The sequence below is a fragment of the Grus americana genome, chromosome 7 (genome assembly GCF_028858705.1).
Source record: "Grus americana isolate bGruAme1 chromosome 7, bGruAme1.mat, whole genome shotgun sequence".
NCBI lineage: Eukaryota > Metazoa > Chordata > Aves > Gruiformes > Gruidae > Grus > Grus americana.
Window position 1 is genome coordinate 18,396,979 of NC_072858.1, and position 18,862 is coordinate 18,415,840.

Genomic DNA, 18,862 nt, shown 5'->3' on the forward strand with positions numbered 1-18,862 from the left:
TGTTCTAGGAAAGTTAATGGAAAAAAAAGTCAAAAACACTTAAAAGAAAAAAATCCCTCGTATTTCTCACTATGAGGTGGTTTTTTTTTTTCCTGAAGCAAATACACAAACTTACTATATAGAGGATGAGATGACTGTACTTGTATTCGGTTAGTTTAAGAATAAACCATACCTCAACAGCAGTGAGTTGAACTACTGGCCTGATTCCCTGAGGTACCATGTAAAGCTTTGGTGCTCTTTGTGATGGAAGAATTGGAAGGTTGGCGCCACCCTGTTGACACACAAACACGTATGTTAGTTTCTCTCATCTTCCTTAAATGAAATACCTTGCAAGTGTTAAGACAATTCTTCACATTATGACTCACTGTAAAAGGATATATATCACATTATATTGTATATGCACACAAATATATATATAAGAAATGTATACCTTGTCCCTCAAAATAAGTTCTGCAGCAAAAAGAATGTCTCCACTTGCTTTGCCATTATTTATTACAGGATACCAGAGCAGTTTTGGTGTGATGTCCTCTTCTGGGATTAACTTGACCATGGGAGAACAAACACTTCTTCCAAGGAATTCATCTTTACCCTGCAACCGAAAATGGCAATCATAGCCATAAATGTTATTCTCAATTAGTATCAATAAATAAGAAAGCAATCAGGTTAAAAAGCATTCACCTACCACTTGGTCACTGTCAAAAAGTTCAATAACAACATTAGGTGGGTTTTGGGCTACTGTCTGTGGGTGCCCATAGATCTCAATTTCATTAAATATTAGAGTTTGGTCCCATGTAGGATTTAGAGTTGAATGAATGATCTCAGTTGTTTTGCTTTGATGGAGGAAAGAGACATGAGCATACGGATCTGAAATGTCATACAAAAATTAAAAGCATAGAGTTACAGACAGACAAAATCCCATTAAGCCATAAGGCATATAAGCACAATTTTTATCAATTATAGTATATTATTTTTCTTCTGTCATTACCAGTTCTATAAGCCATTCTATATAAAAGCCCACACATACATATAATTTACATTTAATAGAGCAAATTCCATTTGCTTCCTAAATAGCTTCCTTTATACAAGTCTTGATTAACAGAGTAATAAATGAAAATGATACATCTTGCAAAATCAGAAAGAGAACCTGAAAACTAAAGCAAAACACTGGCTATACTAATCTCCTCTTAAATATTGTCTGTAGAAGCTTTTTTTTTAGTTGTCTCCATTGATATTCAACTGTACAGCCTCATAAATAATACAAAGAAATAATTCTAGTTCTGACTAGTTGCCAAACAACAACTTCTGCCAGGCTATATTGCTCAGATCAAGGTTTGGTTTCAAACATGCTTATTTATAGCAACCTCTTCTTGTGAAACAGCTGAATGATTAAAGTGGTCTAGGCCCAGTGTTTGGCAGGTCTAAATCATGAAGAGCTTTGTAGAAGGTATCTGATGATGGTCATTAAAATGTCCTGTACAAATTGCAATCACTAAGGACTAGAGGCTATTTTAAAGGTTATCTTTAGGTCAGCTTCAACAGCTTCTGGCTAGGTACCTGAGATTTGACTAACTCTTCAGACTAGTTTTAGAGGAAAATAAAATGCAGATGTGCTAGTTTATGTGTGACTGCATATGAGCTACCTATCTTGAATTCTACATATGCAAATTAGAAGCATTTATTATTGTTTCTTTGTATCGCTTTTAAGTGCTGCATATTGAAGGAAGACCAGAAACACACAGGCAGCTGTACAAAACCTCCTCATTTCAGAAAACAGCACTAAAATATCTACAGCTCTATATCTTCTGTAACAAATTAACAAATGCATTACACTTACTCAATTATTAATTGAAACAGTGAGAAAAAGAAGGATGCATATGGAGGTTGATGGGAAAAGAAAATTCTAAGCTGCCCATTTCATCTTTATCATTGGTTGAACTTATGTAAAGGAAGTGTAAAGTCATATTCTTACAGAATCTAATTTCAATTTGCTCTCTGTCTTCCCAGTGGAATTTTAATTCTAATAAGCAAAAATTAAATACTTGATAACCTGAGTATTGAATTAGCCTGACTACAAAGATGCCAAATGGATACACCACTGTTGGAATACCTAAGAGATGGAAATAAAAGGGCAACAGGTACACTTGTATAAACAAACAAAAGCCATGCTTACTAGCAAGGCACAGCGTAGTTTTCTACAAGTTTATCTCAGTAATGAATTAACGTAAAACACTGAACGCTGAGCAGCAGTTGGCGCCATAACAACCATCCAGCTTTCTTCATCCTTGCTTTTGTGCAAGCGTCCTGCAGGACTGGTTAGGACCTGTATGTAGGCTTTGGCTAGAAGGGGAATCTAAGGCACAGGGAAGGGATTGGTCATGGGAAATTCAGACCTTATTTGAATTCCCGTTCCCTCACTGAGAATTTGTTGGCAGCGGCAGGTGCTTCACATTCAGAGTACTTTTTTGGCAGCTTCTGGGGCAGTACTAACCAAATCTGGAGCATATGTAATGATACTGAGACTTCCTTTATGGTGTAGTTTCAGTAGCTGGGACCTATGCAGAGACCTTAAGGATTTAAGATATTCTATAGCTAAATCAAGTTACTAGTTCATTGCAGAAGTGGGTTTTCTGCAGCATTAGTAGGATTTTTCCATACCTGAAAAACTGTCTTTGTCTAAAGCCATGAGATTTCTTGCCTGGTAGACGTAACAGCGCAAGTGGTAAGTATATACTCCTGTATCAAATAAACAAAAAGAGTTGAACTGCATTATACAGACTTCTTTTCTGCAATGAAGATATTTTGAGTTTATAAAAATGCCTTACACACTAACTCAAACACAAGCACTGTAGTAACATTTGGTATTAATACCAGCAAGCTAGCACCTGAGAACATTTGTTCCAACACAACTTAAAGCAGAAATGAAAAAACTCGCTAATGCTATTTGGGCTTTTTTCACCATATGATCATCTAAACCCCCTTCTATTCAAAAATTCCAGTTTGAAATGGTGTGATAATGGCCCAGTTCTTCTGATGAGAATCAAGAACTGGGCATTCCTGTGCTTAAGTAAAGTATTCACTAGAGCATTTGCAGGGAGCTGGGAGCATAACAGTTTTAGCTGTTAGCTCTAGAAAATTATTCCAATTGCAACTCTGTCTCTTTAGCTAAAAGCTTAGAAACAAATAAATAAATAAATCACTGCAGGCAAGGTGAAATAGCTTAAAAGTGTGAGAGCAACCCAAACCCAGGACAGCACATGGCTAAGTTACTACAGCTTTTCTTTAAACGTCAGCTCTAACCCTTTCAGCCCTTGGAAAAATCTGAGCCAATCATAGCCTCAATGAGCTGAAACCTCTAAACTCTGGCAGGAAAAGGTGCCATTTTCCTCCTATTGTAGTCGTTATTTAAAAGAAACTGCAGTAATCTTCCTCAGCTTCTGAAAGACAAGATTTAAGATTTAGGCACCCATTCCCCGCAGACAGATCAAACTCTGTGGAGTCCAAAGCCAAGTGTTCCAGTCAGAGATCCTCAAAAAGGATTTTAAGTCTTAGGAGTGGATGGGATTGGACTCTATTCCTATTAACTAACACTGGTGGCTCCCATCTCGGTGTCCCTGCTTTTGTGAATCCCATTACAGTGATTCCAAGGCATTTAAAGCCATTCCAGGTTGGCAAAGTTACAGTTTTGTTCACTTTACCAACTCAACTACCTGGTCTTATTGCTTCCTCTGGGTCAGGCATTGCAGTGAGCTGGTTAAGTGAACTAAACCAGTAAAAAATTAACTGTACATACATCTTCTCTGCTGGCTTAGATCCCTGCATTGTTATGGAGCGACCCTAATGCTAAAAATGCATCCTTTAAGACATAAAATTCAGGTGCTGCAATAGTTAGCTTTAGAATTCCTGTCCCATACAGGTTTTAAAAATGTCTGCGTGACAGTGGACTGAAATATCAAAATAGTAGCCTAAATAGGGCCCTTTCAAGGATCAGATAGTGATTATACAGAAAGTATATAAACCCAGATGTAAAACACAAAGAATTACAATTCTGTTCGAGACCAGGGAGAAACAGACATGATTTATAAGAAAGGAATTAAAGAACCTACTGTCAAAGTAGCAGGAAACAAGTGGTGTATTGGCACCAAACACCTTTGTAGCCGATTCCTTGGTTTTGTCTGAACTCTTCCCTTCTCCGTCATCGACACTAGTGTCTGCTCCCTGAAGTTACATACAGAAAAAAAGTTACTGCGTATTTACAAACGTAGAAGGAATCTGATAAAAGCGGACTCTGTGTGGGAATATACAGGTTTCAGTCTCTCCTCCAGTAGGAGGAGTAAATGTACTTTAAAAGATGTTTACTCATGTCTGACGGTCATTTCTTGTTGCCATTGGAGCTGTGCAGAAATCAGATCCAGTCATTTCATCTTACTTTCCAGAATGTCTTATTTCTGGAGATGCACTAGTGCTTAATGCAGGAGAGGTTGCAGGTCTTCTGCACTGCTCTGTTGCAGAGAACTGCTCTAAGGCTTTACCCTAGCAATAGCGCAGGAAGTACAGTCAGAAGAGAAACTAAAGCAGGGATTTTTAAACTTTGTAGAACCAAATTAAGTGGAGAAAAAAAATGCTATCATGGGTCAACATTTGGTGCAAAAAAAGAGAAACAAACCAAGAAAAAAGAAACTTAGAACCAGGCTCAGAATCATTATTTCAGAAAAATGAAGTAGCCTTCTCACATTATTTGCTCCAATTTGTATTTTGGTAAATAGAGCTTATCTATGAAGCTATGTTAACCTGAAAACTTGAGGAATAATTACATTCTGATGATTCTGACATAACATTCGTGCTTCTCCAATACTTCGCTATCCTTTCTTCTGTTTGGTTGTTTATACATGCAAATATTAATCAGGGGCAGCTATTTCAGTGCCTGTTGTTCCTTGTGTTGATGTTAATACATTAAATTATGTGCATGAAAAGCTTGAGCTATCTTTTCACTTTACTTACAGAAGGCTCATCTAGTAATTTGGCCTTTTGCTCTAAATCTCATGTAATGTAATAATAAAAAGAATTTTTAAAATAAAATAATAAGCATGTTATGCAAGAGTCTCTACTCCGACTTTAATGGTCCCTTTCAGACTTTAAGCAATGTAAACAATATAAACTGCATTAGTTCCTCAGTTATATATCAGTCTAACAATTCAGGGACTAAATTAGCTGATATACTTAATTGTGTATTTACTGTAAATTAACAGATTGAACTTTTAAAGACTTTATACTCTGTCTCTTACCAAAGCACCTTCAAGTTTAAAGATAGCTGCTGCACCGTGTGTCTCTGAGGGAGCCATTTTTCGTCTCCATCGTCTTCGACGGAAAGTATCAGAACTGCGTTGTTTCCAGTGAAATTTCCAGCCAATCAGGGAAGCGTATTCCCATCCTTCTTGATCTTCATATGATGATATTCCCTGGAAGATTTAAATCCTTGTTATCCACAGTGTTGTATAAATGTAATGAAAAAAAATCAGTAGTTGCTGTGGCAGGCATAATAATCCCTCATAAACCAAAAAGACAGACAAAAGGAATATAATGAAAAAATACAAGGCGGTTCTAGATTTTTTGTTTGGTATTAAATTTTTTCCTTATTCAGGAAATGAATAATCTCGTGCAGATTTGTTTTAAGAAAAGAAACTCAAACTGTTTCAATGTGCAAGTCTCTGACTGCCTCTCTCTTCTGCTTACCCTTCCTGCTGTTACTGCTTGAGCTAGATCCCTCTTACGTTTCCGCACCAATCTTCGTCGTCGGTGTGTGTGGTACATTTTCTCTGCAGCAACCCATGACTTTGGTTTAGCGTCTGGAGGAATAGTAATTCCATATTCCCATCCTAAACCAGAATTGATTAGTTGGTTATTTCCAGAAACACAAGCAAGATACAAAGGAAAAAAAGCATGGGAAATAGAGTTATTCTGCTTCCACAGGATGAAGTGTTAGTCACACAAGACCACGTGGTATCGCAAACCCTAAATGCCCAACAGCTAGGGGGCAACTGGTGACATTTTATGATGATGCTATGTTATGATATATATGACAATAAAAATCTCAATGTTAAAACATATACAATACATTTTAAGTTCTCCTCTTTGCGTTCTTGTTTTTTCAAATGTTAGGTGTATTGCTATCACATTTTCATACTTCACTGCACGGAAAACTCATCCTTAATTTTAAATTAATTAGAGAGGAATGTTCCTGTGTACTCTTGCAACTCCAGCAGTTTGGCTTTTAAAGGAACACCAACTATTTTTGATCATAAAACTTGAAGAATTGGTAAACCTGTTACTGTATTTTGGCTTTACATATTATAATTCAGTTGTTGATTATCTAGGACTCAGACTTTTATTTAGATTGATCTCTTATTAAAAAGTTACTGCAGACTCCTACCAGAGGTTCCAGTTAAGGCAGATATCAGTACTCTTCAAGATAAATAAAATCTTTTTTTCTACTCAAATAGCTATTTATTTCACTTATATTTAAAAGCAATAACTATTTGAGAGTTTTCAGCAGGTTTAGAAAAAATAAAATTCATTATAGTTTTCCAAAATTCTGGGCTTCCCAGAATCTTCTGCGACCTTCCCTTTTGCTTTTATTATTAAATTTGTTTTCAAAACATCAAATTAATGTCCTGTAAATACTTTGCCATGAGAGATTGACTGCTTTTTCCTTTCGCTGTAGAATCCAAATTATGGTCTTATGAGGTTGTTCATATCACAACTTGCCAAGCTGGTAAGTTTTAATTTAATATAAGTAACCAGCATATAAAAGTCAACACAACTCCAGGAAAAATGGTGGCTCTATTTACTTAGGATTTTCTAAGCCGATCAGGTTAGTCGTACATCTAATCTGAAAAACTCTGTCTAGCAGCATCAGATTCTTCACAGAAAGACTTTGAGTCTTTCATTTCAGAATTGCCTAATAACCAGTTGCATACCGTTAAGATTTCATCCTGATCAGTCTTGCGTGGCTCTCTTCCCACACACATTCAGTGCAGTTATTCTGCTCTCAACAATATACAAATCCTTCACACACTTCCATGGTCTGTGACCAACACAAACAGGTTCCTGATTTTCCTGTGATCCCCAGACCTCCTGATTCACTTCAGCATTGCTTGGTGACTCTTTCCCTGGCTAAAGGCTCCCACTTAAATTACCAGATAGATCCAAACTTGGCTTTGCCACATATTCTTGGTGCAATTACAGAGGCTTGATGTCTCAATGTAAGCTTCTGACTTCTCTAAAAAACCCTCCAATTACTGCTACTAACGCACATTTTACAGGCTCAATCCTAACCATCGGACCGCATTAACACTGGACTTGGGAAAAATGTTTTGGAAACTTATTTCAAACAAGGATGAGTTCTATTTCCAAGCTCACTGTTTATACATAGTTTGCCCATCTGGAACCTCTCATGTTAGTAGATTGTTCTTTGCGTTAGCCTTCATTTTTTTAATTTATCAAACCTTTTGGCTCAAAATTGTCATCTGCTGCTGCAGTTAAGACCAATATACAGCTTCTTAGATTAAGTGATTCTTTCTCTAGTAGGCATTTATAAATGTGTTTATTACACATACTCTTCAAAATACCAGTCCCTTTTGGTCTGAGGAAGGCTGAGAACAGTGAGTTTGATGGAACAGTGATTAAAATGGAAATAGAAACAGATGCAGACAGTGAACATTTTCTCAATGTCCTTTTATCTGATTCCTTAAGCAACTGTTACCCAAATATTTCCTTGACATTTTTCCCTATGGCAACCACTATCATGCTCAGGACATTGCTATGGTCTTGACACATGTCCCCCTGCAGTATATAGACTATGACAGATTGTCCTAATAATCAGCAGATAAACAGTAAATCTTACCATGCTCATCCACTGCTCGATTTAAATCGGATTTCCAAGCATCATCTTCCCACATCCATCCAAGAGGACATGTGAACTCACGTGGCGGTGGAGCTTTTTCTCCATTCTTTTATGTAGGGAAAACATAACAGTTCTGTGCATTAATAGATGAAATACACTGTGTAGCAAATCCTAGAACTCCTTCTCTTAAACCTTTACTTATCCAGTGAAAAAACATAAATCTCACCACATCTGTGTAACTCTCTTCAGCTGCTTTCCATTCCCCTCCAGGATAGTGACTCTCATTTTCATATACTTCATCAATAAACTCAGTATGACCAGCATCAGCTTCAGTCAACAAACTGCAAGTCCAAGGTAAATATAATACTAAACCAAAAATATTTTAGTTAGCTACAGAGAATATACAGAAAGAATGTACAGGACGTGCACACGTGCTAGAATTCTGGATTGTCCATCTTTGTGAAGTTCTCTTTATTACTAGAGTACAGTGTAGCCCTCATCTATATGAAGTCTACTTATTTTCTTAGCATGTCTTCCTAAAACAGGAGTAACTCCAGTAGTAGTAAGCAATAGGAGGAACATTACTCATAAGAATGAGTGACCAACCAGGAGTGTTTTAACTGCTGTGTTATTCAGGACCTGCTTTCAACACTTCCTCTTGGAAAAAGTAAAAACATCATATATTTAAATGTAGGAAAACCCAGACTGCACATGACAGTTATATGTATCTCTAATTTCTATATATCTAAATATGCACTAAAATTTGGCAATGTACACAATTTTGTTCCCCTTTATGCTACTGACAAGGCAAATAATCAGTTGGCTAATATTTTTCTAACCTGCAAATAAAAAATTAAATGTACATTAAATCTGACAAAATAGCCTTGATTTCCACTTGTGATTAACTGTGAGTCAGAGAGCACTAAAGTATGTTCTAAAATGCCATCTGCTGGTCAAATAAAGCAATGCAGATTGTTTTCCAATAAAACCATTGCAAGGCATAAACATGCTTATGCATTTTAACAGTAGGGGTTTTTTTCCATTATCTGAGAAAATATCTTCATGTCTGTTATTGCTTTTCTTCATGTCAAACTATTCATTGAAATAAAAATTATTAATTGAATTTGAAAATAAGTCTATCCATTCATACCTATAAACTGACATGATTTTAAAATGGATCAAATAATAGCACGTATTTTTCCTGCACATTTTTTCTATAGCAACAGTCCTGTATGTTTTCTTTTTTACCATCAGAACACAAGAATTTAAAATTGGCTGAATATTTTAAGAAAAAATGAAATCATCTCTTTCTCATGCTGGCTTTTGTTTGTGAAACAAATAATTTACCCAGTCTTGTTTAAGGTGTGGCAACACAAATAGCTGAACTGGCACAACTCAGGAGTTGAAAACCTCTAACAGAGCAAGACTGAACCTGTTAGAGCTGGGGGAGGATTGGCACCTCATGAATTTGCTCCACCAGGGAGGAATTGTCATATGGCACCACAACCTGAGGCTCTGAAAACAACTCCTGCCTTGAGTTTGAGAAATAACCTGTGACAGTTGTTTAACGAGGCCAACAGACCTTCTCAACATTTAGTGAAAAAACCCATCCACTGTATGCAAACAACCATGCAAATGCTGTAATGGTGTTGATACAATGTGAACTGCAGATTTATACTGGATGCCAGGGTTAAGTTTCTACCTGTGGAAGATCTAGCTATCTAAGGGTCTCGTCTGAAACCATCACAGCAGGATCTGAGAACCTCACATAGACACAAAGATCCTCCCAGTAGCTTTCTCTGAAAGGAAAACTATCATTATCCCTTTTTTAAAGATGGGGCACTGAGACACAGAGAGTATAAGCAATACACCCATCATCACATAGGGACTTCTAAACTGTAAGCTGGTACCTAAGAAATGGATGTATTCTTTCTGTTGTATGTTTTATTTTACTTTTTAAAAAAGGTCATGTTAATTTTAGTGTTATTAACTAGCTTTGACTATTGGTTGGCTTTTGCTGTCCTAGAAAGTTCAGCTTAAAATCTCTTTCTCAGCCAAGAAAACAGAGAGCTTTTACTTTACACTCTGAGATTAAACTCCTTTATTCCCACCCGCATAAAATTAAAAAAAATCTGACCTTCTTTCAGGATCAACCATCCATTCTCCTTCCCAATTCCAGCCTTTTGGGGGTAGAAAGTACTCTCTTTTCAGTTTGATTTTTCCTGTGACATCGGAAAACTTGTGGCGACCAACCAGTCCTGAAGTACCCCACTTTCCAAAAAGAAGAGCCTGATTTTCATACTGTTTGAGAAGAAAGAAAAAATCAGTACTTTAAAAATAATTAAAAGCTTTTAGGAGAAAGAAAAAAAAAAAAGAAAAAAGGAGAGATTTATGTAACTGTTATAACTGAAACATTCTACTTTATGTTCCCTTTCTCTGAAATTAAATACTCCCTCCCCACATTACTCTGCAATGTCATCCTTAATTTCTTTCTTTAATTTTCTTCTATGCTGCCTGGTAAACAACAATCTACTGCTAAACTACACCATCTTCTCAATTTAATGCCTCTCTACAACTACAGTCAAGCATCCTCCAAATTAAAGCTTTGTTAAATAAAATTCCATTACTTTATATGAACAAGTTTCTTCTGTTCCCTAAAGGCATGATCCTCTCATTCTTTTCCATCTCAAATCTTCTCCTATTTATAATAATCTTCTTTTGTAACATGTAAAACTGAATTAATAGCCTTATCATGGAAGCTACTAGGGACATGATTCTGATGTCAGCCCAGTTTATATAGTATATTTTCCTCTATGCTAATGGGATTATTTGTAGTTTATGACGGTCTTGAGTTTTCTGCTTTTATTTCTGTAAAAGTGTTGGATTGCTGTATGAAGAGCCAAAAATGAGATATTCCATAGCCTGTTAAACTCTATACTCAAATAATGGCTTTGACCATTCATTTACTATTTTAAGTGACTTACTACAGCACTACTAAATATTTAAGCATAGGTGCAGTGGTGACATAAGCCTCTATAGAAATGTTTTGTTTCATTAGCTATTACGCCCATGTTGGATTATATACACCGTTAGGTAACGGGGCATATAAAAGACACCTGCAGCTTACCATTATCATTCAAAACCTCTATTATATGCTGTGGGACTACTTTAAGCATTTTTTTCCCCAAATTTGTTAACTCTTACCATTGAAATGTTATCATGTTATAGCCATTTGTCAGCAAAATCTACTGGTTTTGACCAGTTTTTCCTGTAACAGTAAGTTTTCTACTGCTACAAAAGAACTATTATTAAGCAAAATCACTTGTATCCAAGTTTCATTTGTACAAGTGAAGAAGCAATTAAAATAAAAGGGTTATTCACACGCCAAAACATAATGGTCTAGATCCCAATCTTAATTACGCTGATAAAAATCTAAAATAAATGTCTTTGAAATCACTCGAGTTAACCAGATTTTTACCTGATTAACCAGTTCAGAATCTGGTCTGCTGGAGTTCATTTGGTAGGCACAATGGACTCGATCATGAATTGCCTTGAATGGGGTCTATTGTTTCAGTATAATAAATACTACTCTCCCTTTCTGCCCAGCATGCAAAAAAAAATAAAAATTCAGAAGAGCTCCAGTTTCATTCAATTCCTAACACTCACATCCAAATCTAAAGTAAGAAAGCAATGATGGACATACCATTTCTGCAAAAACACTGAACGTTCCCTCTGCAAAGCTATTAAACTTCTTTTCAACTGCACTCAGCCCAAGCCAAATGTTAACTCGCAACTCCACAGGCATTTTGACATCTTTCGTCTTGTCCTGTGGGTACTGGCACATGAACAAAAAAGTTATTCTTTGTTATGTTATGCAGGTATTGTAGCCTTCAGTAAAATATATACAATAACATAGAGATATGAGTAATAATAGATGATTTATTTATCTCTTCCTGTACTGCATTTCCTCAAAAGTCAGTAATAGTTCAGTAAGGAAACATTCTTTAAATGGTACCTGCCTAGGGCAGGTAAAAACCAAACACAGTAACAGCAGTATCATCCTGCTCATGTATATTCTATCCCAAGTTTCATCCACCAATAAATGTTTAGTTATGACAATAACTTAAAACTCCAATGTTGATGTTTCTCATCAGGAGAGTCTGGAAATGCAGAGATTAGTCAGAGTGGTTCAATAAATGTAGAAGCAATGCATCATAACATGCATGATAAGGAGGCTTGCATAAAAACATGAAGATATAGGCTTGTCTGCATTGAAGTATTAATCAATGTAACTACTAATACATTGACAAACTCTACATGTACTGCTGTTCTGTAGTCAGATTGCCTTTTTTCTGGTTAGGTTTATTCCAATTAAAGACAATATAAACTTAAATGGAGAAAGGCATTCCTATTCAAGAGTAAGACTAAATGCAGACAGACATACTAGGGAACTTCTGGGTGCAGACACGCTCTACATTACTTGTGGAAAATCATCCAAAACTTTGAATAGGTTTTTGGAACTTCTGATTTATACTAATTATTCCCTCTGAAAGTCTCCATTCACATCCAACCCCAAAACACCAACCCCAGTAACACTTTAAAAGTCCTGTCACAATTTTGATCTCTTTCAGAAAAGCCTCAGAGTTAGGGGCTGATGCTGGTTCTAACTGGCTTATGACAAACTTTACATTACAATTTCTGTAATATTTTGAAGAGGCTATATGCAGTTGGCTTTAAATCTGTCCTGAATTTTGACACCTCATTGTTCATAATTTGTTTGCACATTTCATGTTCATGTCAAAAGGCATCACAGTTTAGGGAGTTAATTATTTTTTAAGGCGGGAGAAGTACCTTTAAGAAGATCGTTTGGGTCTTTCCACAATATTTACCAGATGATTCAGGACTCGTGGTGGAATACAGCACTTGGTGTGCAGGAACACGAGCATAAGCCAATCTTTTCTCCCCTCGGATCATCCATATGATTACATCAGGCATGCTGTTTTGTGGCTGTGGAATATTTGTGGGGAAAAGAAAGTTAAGAATGGTAATTAATAGAATGTTAAACTAATCTAATGCTTAGACAACAGAAACATAAATTAGGATTTATGTCAAAGGATTTATCACTTAGAAGAAATAATTAACATGAATTTATGATAAACAGAGGAAATTTACTTTGCAAGTAATGGAATATATAGTTTTGAAACAATCATTAAAAATACCATTCAGATTGTTGGAAAGCAAATAAGCTTTATTAAAATAAACAGTTCCTATATCTTTTGCAAATTTTTCTAGATGTTTTGTATCTCAATTCTTTTATGGCAACTACAGCGACTGATCCCAAATGCTAATGCTTTGGATTGTCCTGCTACATATTTAAGTACTTGTAATGCTTCCACATTAAGGGTAGATCTTTATAAGACTTTTAGCAGAAAACAGAAACAGCCTACTACCTTTTTGCAGCTTCGTGCACACCTTTGTATGCTAGCTACAAGTCTGCCAAATGAACTGCTTTTTTTTTTTTTCAATCAGTAACTTTTCAAAGCAGAAGTGACAAAGAAAAAATTAAATATTACTACAATGTTGTAAAGACCAATTACAAGATAAAAACTTAAGAAGTTGCTGAAAATTTAAAAACCATGGAAACAAACAGATTTAACTCTGTTAAAAGTTGATTACTATGGCTAACAAGCTGCAGAAGTACAACACATATCCTGCAGTCCTTGAACCAGCAATGTGACTTGCAATTCTGAAAGAAAGGAAAGGACAAAATACTGCCACTTTAAACAGAATAGAGTCTATTCTACAAATCACAAAGTGGTTATTTCCCAACACGCATTCTCAGTGAAGACAGCTAACACGCTAGAACATTGTATTTAAGTAAATCCTAATTACAGAGGGGAACGTTTACTTTCACAGAATCTAGAATTACAAGGAGAGTGGATATTGCCTGATCAGCTGTGAACATCACACAAGTTTGTGTTAGACTGCTATTTCTAAACTAACTGAATCACTGGTATTTTGTAGTACTAACCTCATCACTCAGTTGCAGTAATTTATCCAACCAATACTCAATTTCTGTCAGAGTGGCTTTCACATCAGTAGCTTCATTTCTCATCCTTGCTGCTGCTTCTCCAATCTGCTTGAGAGACTTGAGGCGCAGCTTTTCTATCTGAGTGTCAAGTACTGTAATATTAGATTTGCCTTCTATGAGGGGAAATGGTTTACTGAAAAGAGAATATTTATTATGATTAATAATCTAAGTGGATTTTATTTAGCCACACACTACAGGCAGACATGCACACAGTGGCAACAGATTGAGTGGTATTATTTCCTGTGATTGAAAACCACCAGAATAGTGCTATAGCATCTGTTTCTGCAGATTTCCACCTGACAAAGTGTTTACAGTAAGCAAGGGAGATGCTGTGCTTACATAACAAGCACCAATGTAGAATAGCTTGAGGTGTATGCTTTAATGCAACTTAAGCTAACCAAACCAAGCAAAATCCATTTCCCTACATATTCAAATTAGAAAATTATTGCCTCAGATTGTACATCTCAAAGATGAAATCAGTGCCTTCAGACCAAGATTAGGTTCCTTTCCTTCACTGAAAACTGTAAATTCTCAGAAACTCAATATACAAATACGGCTTGTGTCTATGACTACAGTTATCTAACCCTCTGCCATGAAAACATCGAAGAACTCTAAAAGAAATCCATGACACAGAACTTCTGAGTCACCAGAGGGCAGAGTAACTATTCAATGGAACCAAGAAATCCTATAGCATCACAGTAGAGCCCAGGAAAAATGAGCTTTTTTGCGTTGGTGGAGGTTTGAGGAAAAGGCAGCTTTTCAAAGACCAATGACCTTATCCCTTTAACAGAGTTCATTAAGAGGTCTTTCATACTTTAAAAAAGAATAATTTCCAAAGACATTGCCAAGTTTGAAAAGCCTGACTCATCTCTGACCTATTTTTAATGACAAGCCATGCAATTCTAGGAGCTTTGACTCTGTAAAACCTTGATACTGATTATTGTACCTTCCACTATCGTTGGTTCTACTAATCTGAATGCAAGTGCTGCCTGCCCTGGATGCAAGTACTCATACGTGATTCAAATGTACCAGGTCAGAACTTCCAGAGAGTCACCTCATTTTAGGTTCGAAACAGTTTTCAGTGCACTATTTAAACTCCTAACTCATTTAAACTTTGCATGGCAAGGAAAATTGTTCCATGAATTCAACACAGGGAATTATGTCTTTGACACAGGTTTCATGAGTTTGCTGGAAAAAAAAAACAAACCATAAAGAGCATTATATCCTATGAACAATGGGAAGCTCATTTGGTTGATATATCTAGGTGCTATTGCTCCATAATTGTTAAGTGAAAAGATATTTTATAAAATAATGGACTGAATTAATAAAAGTGCAGATGTGTCAGGAGAATGCGTTGACATAACTGATACAAAACCTGAAGTTCCTACACTCAGTAGATGGCTCCATGTGACAAGAGTTTGCCCTTCACATTTTTCTTTCCTAAAGTATGTCAGTTCTTTCTCTCTGCTTTCTTCCAGATCACAGCAGGTATTCTATGAAGTTAGTAGTTTATATTTTGACATAAACTTTCTATCATGTAATATTTTGCTAGTATATACTGGTCTGCACTGTTTGCTTTTTCCTCTGTTCACTTTTTTATTGGCTCTACAGCTTGATGAATTTGGTCTCTCATTTCATGTTTTCTGTTATTTCCTCTAATGGAATAGTAACTGTTCTCTCATTGTCCTTCTCCTGTGCTGTTTCATCACTCACTTGTTCAATGTTTTTCAAGTGTCTCTCCCCACCTCAATAAATCTCGTTCTATTAATGTTTCTTTCTCATACAATTCCTTCCTCTCTATTTAGAATTTATTCTCCTTCGAAACCCTAAGTGCTGACTCCTGTTGCCTTCTCTGAACACTCCCATACACACAGACATGTTGACTAAAGGCTTATTCAAAAATACCATCTTTATGGCCATTAAGCTCTAAATAGCTTTTAAATTTTTTATTCTGGGCTTACCAGTAAATCATGGAATTTCTTCCCTCTTCAGTTTCAGAAATAACATTGAAACATGGGTAAACAAAAGGTACATGAGGAATTCTAAAGCAGCAAGATGGTAGGAAGGCAGCAGAGATCCACAATTTCGAATTTGCAGTACAGTCCTGCCTTAAGATTGTTTCCAACAGATGCTGTTTTATTACTGTCAGTGGAGAATTACAAAACTAGATGGATGACTTCACTGGCAATATCCATGCTGTTTTACTACTTTCAGAGACTTTTGGAATTCGAGTTCTCAGGTCAGTTCATAGGGGTAATCAGTTTTATAGTCCTTAGAATTTGTCTTCTGACTTAGTAAAGGCAATAGGAAAGATTCTGAGCAGGCTTAGAATGATAACATAAGAGATAAAAAAGGTACTTTTACCTTATATCTTCTGTAAGTTCATCAATCAGCTTCAACCACATCTCAGCTAATCGGTTTTCAGAAATTTTAGCTTGCATTCCTGATTTTAAGGTGGCTAAGTTGGATTGCTGGAATTTAAAAGAAAAGGATTTGCACTTACAAACTTCCATTGTGATTTATGGTCAATATGAGTTTCAAGACTTTTATTTATTTGTACGTATAAAGCCCAAATCAAGAAAGACTCAGATGTTCAAACTTGATTCATATTTAACAGGACTATTCCTATGTTCTTTATCACTGTACTTAACAATACATGATATTGCACCCAACTTCCAAAGCAAATAGCAGTTCTACAGACTTAACATGCCCCTAACCAACACTGAAGACTCTTGCTTCCTGTGGGAGCTCCTCGCAGATTCTTGCCAGAATCCAGACCTATGATTAGCAGTGGCATTAGTTACACTGAGCTATGTTTAATTTTGAATAGGAAAAAAGGAGGGAAAAACGTCAGAAAAACTGTTCCATAATTTGCTCAAAATGTCAATTTGATTATACCTCTAAATGAAAAAAACTAAAAATGAAAAGCATGTGAACAACAGAAAAATCTGAAGTGTCTTACCAGTCTTTCAGCCATGTTTAGGATTACATTCACAGGGTCTAATCTATGACTTATGTCCTCCCAAAAGGAAGTCAGTGTTACAACTGGCTTTGTGTTTGCCCATGGCAAGTAGTAATAATAATTACCTGGTGCGAAACATCTGTATGTTAGAGTTAGAATTCATCACAAGAATACATACTGTACACTGCACAAGTTGCTATTATTTATTTATGTACTACAATTCATTAAGAACATATAAGCTTAGTCCAAACTTATTTTCCTGTGCACATCTAATACGCGGTCAAAAGATTTCACTGAATTCTGTGAAAATTTCTTTAATGACCTCAATAGGCTTTGCAGCATGTATTCCATAAATGTAACTTCACCTCAAAAGCTGTGAAGAGCAACGTGATTTTTTCTGTCATGTATTCATTAAGTTTTTAGTGCAGTTACAGCTGTCATTCCAAAGCTATCAAATAGCACCTGGAAAAGGGAATTTTACATGATTTTATCCCCATACCAACAGCATCCTTACCGTCAAAAACAGCACGACTGTACTGAGTTGTTGATGCCAAAGGTTTACAGGTGGTATCAAACTTGTTGCCATAGTTACCAATGCTAACTTCAAACTGGATAGGCTCACCAGTGTCTTGCAGCATGGTAGCAGAATGAAACACAGCAGCCAAGCAGAACTTTCGTCTGCGCTGGTATTTCTACACGAAGAAATTTTTAGTTGTATTTCAATATTTGTAAAACAGGATCCACAATTACAGAAATAAATAGCAATTTCTTAATGGAAATAATAATTTTAATATTTTTACTAGTTTCTGAGAAGAAACCAAAAAGATATAATATATGTGTAATAAATTACTGTATTTGAGATTATAAACATGTTTCAAATTAACATTTCATGCTACAAGGGTATGACATTTTTGTAGCCACACCATCAAAAACCACCTCTCTCAATTCTGAGATTCAACTAAATTGTTTCAATTTTAGTAAGGTAGGTTATTCTCCAAAAATAACCAGCCAAAGCACATCTCCATTACCAACACTCACAATAAAACAAGGGTTTACCTCAACAACCAGTAAGTCGTCATTAGGAATCATCTCTAACTTTTTATTAACAGGTTTGCTTTCAAGTATTGTAGATAGTTCAACCAGAATTCTCCCTCTATAAGCAACTCCTTCTCCCTGTAAGATAATCAGACATTTAATTCAATTTTATATATTTCTCCTAAAGTAGCATACTCTTTCTTTAGCTGTACATGATTCTGGCTTCACTAAAGTATTCTCAAAACTTCTGCACAGGCATGGATGTACGTATTTGAACAAATGAAATAAAGCAGTTGGCTTTAATGCTAGAAGTGAAAAATATATATCTATGAAAACAAGGAAATAAGAAATACAAATGCATGCAGAGATGCAGATAGTGAAAATCATCAAAAAACACTGCTGCTCCTTCAAAAACACCTTTAAAACAAAACCAGATCAGAATGGAAAATACTATCATACTTCCCTATTAATCATAAATATATTATTCAAAAAGAAACATCAAAGGGAGTATAATGTGAAACAAAACCCCCCCAACATTAAAATAAATTCATTCATTGATTAAAAACAATTGGGATGAATCCTTTTATTAAAACAATGAATAAAGAATCTGACCTTTCCAAAGTTTAATTCATCATATGGGTCTGGGAATCCAGTGTATTCTCTTGGACTTCCGTAAAAGTTTAGGTAACACGGCCCAAATGTTGGTAAAAAGCCAACTTCAGTTTCTCCAGTGTTTACTAACAGAAAACATTACCATTATATCTTTGTTAATTATCATTCAGAGCCAGAAGAACAATTAACATTAATATTAAACAATAGTTAGATATTAGTTAGGTATTAGTTATTAGTAAAGTAAGAACTCTTTATTTTCTGG

At 35.8% G+C, this 18,862-nt stretch overlaps 1 protein-coding gene across 2 annotated transcripts in view; it reads right to left on the reverse strand.

Moving 5' to 3' along the window:
* Positions 1–18,862, reverse strand: part of MYOF (myoferlin) — a 70,777-nt gene that overhangs the window by 17,509 nt on the left and 34,406 nt on the right. For both annotated transcript variants that reach the window (XM_054832102.1, XM_054832101.1), the window contains exons 18-35: positions 18,601–18,725; positions 18,010–18,126; positions 17,468–17,645; positions 16,954–17,078; positions 16,356–16,462; positions 13,932–14,124; positions 12,752–12,907; positions 11,604–11,735; positions 10,038–10,201; positions 8,127–8,241; positions 7,901–8,006; positions 5,731–5,873; positions 5,283–5,456; positions 4,104–4,215; positions 2,656–2,733; positions 683–864; positions 431–589; positions 173–271 (exon numbers count right to left, since the gene is read on the reverse strand). In XM_054832102.1, the coding sequence (XP_054688077.1) occupies positions 173–271; positions 431–589; positions 683–864; positions 2,656–2,733; positions 4,104–4,215; positions 5,283–5,456; positions 5,731–5,873; positions 7,901–8,006; positions 8,127–8,241; positions 10,038–10,201; positions 11,604–11,735; positions 12,752–12,907; positions 13,932–14,124; positions 16,356–16,462; positions 16,954–17,078; positions 17,468–17,645; positions 18,010–18,126; positions 18,601–18,725 (2,465 nt within the window). The remainder of the gene's footprint in view (positions 1–172; positions 272–430; positions 590–682; positions 865–2,655; positions 2,734–4,103; positions 4,216–5,282; positions 5,457–5,730; positions 5,874–7,900; positions 8,007–8,126; positions 8,242–10,037; positions 10,202–11,603; positions 11,736–12,751; positions 12,908–13,931; positions 14,125–16,355; positions 16,463–16,953; positions 17,079–17,467; positions 17,646–18,009; positions 18,127–18,600; positions 18,726–18,862) is intronic.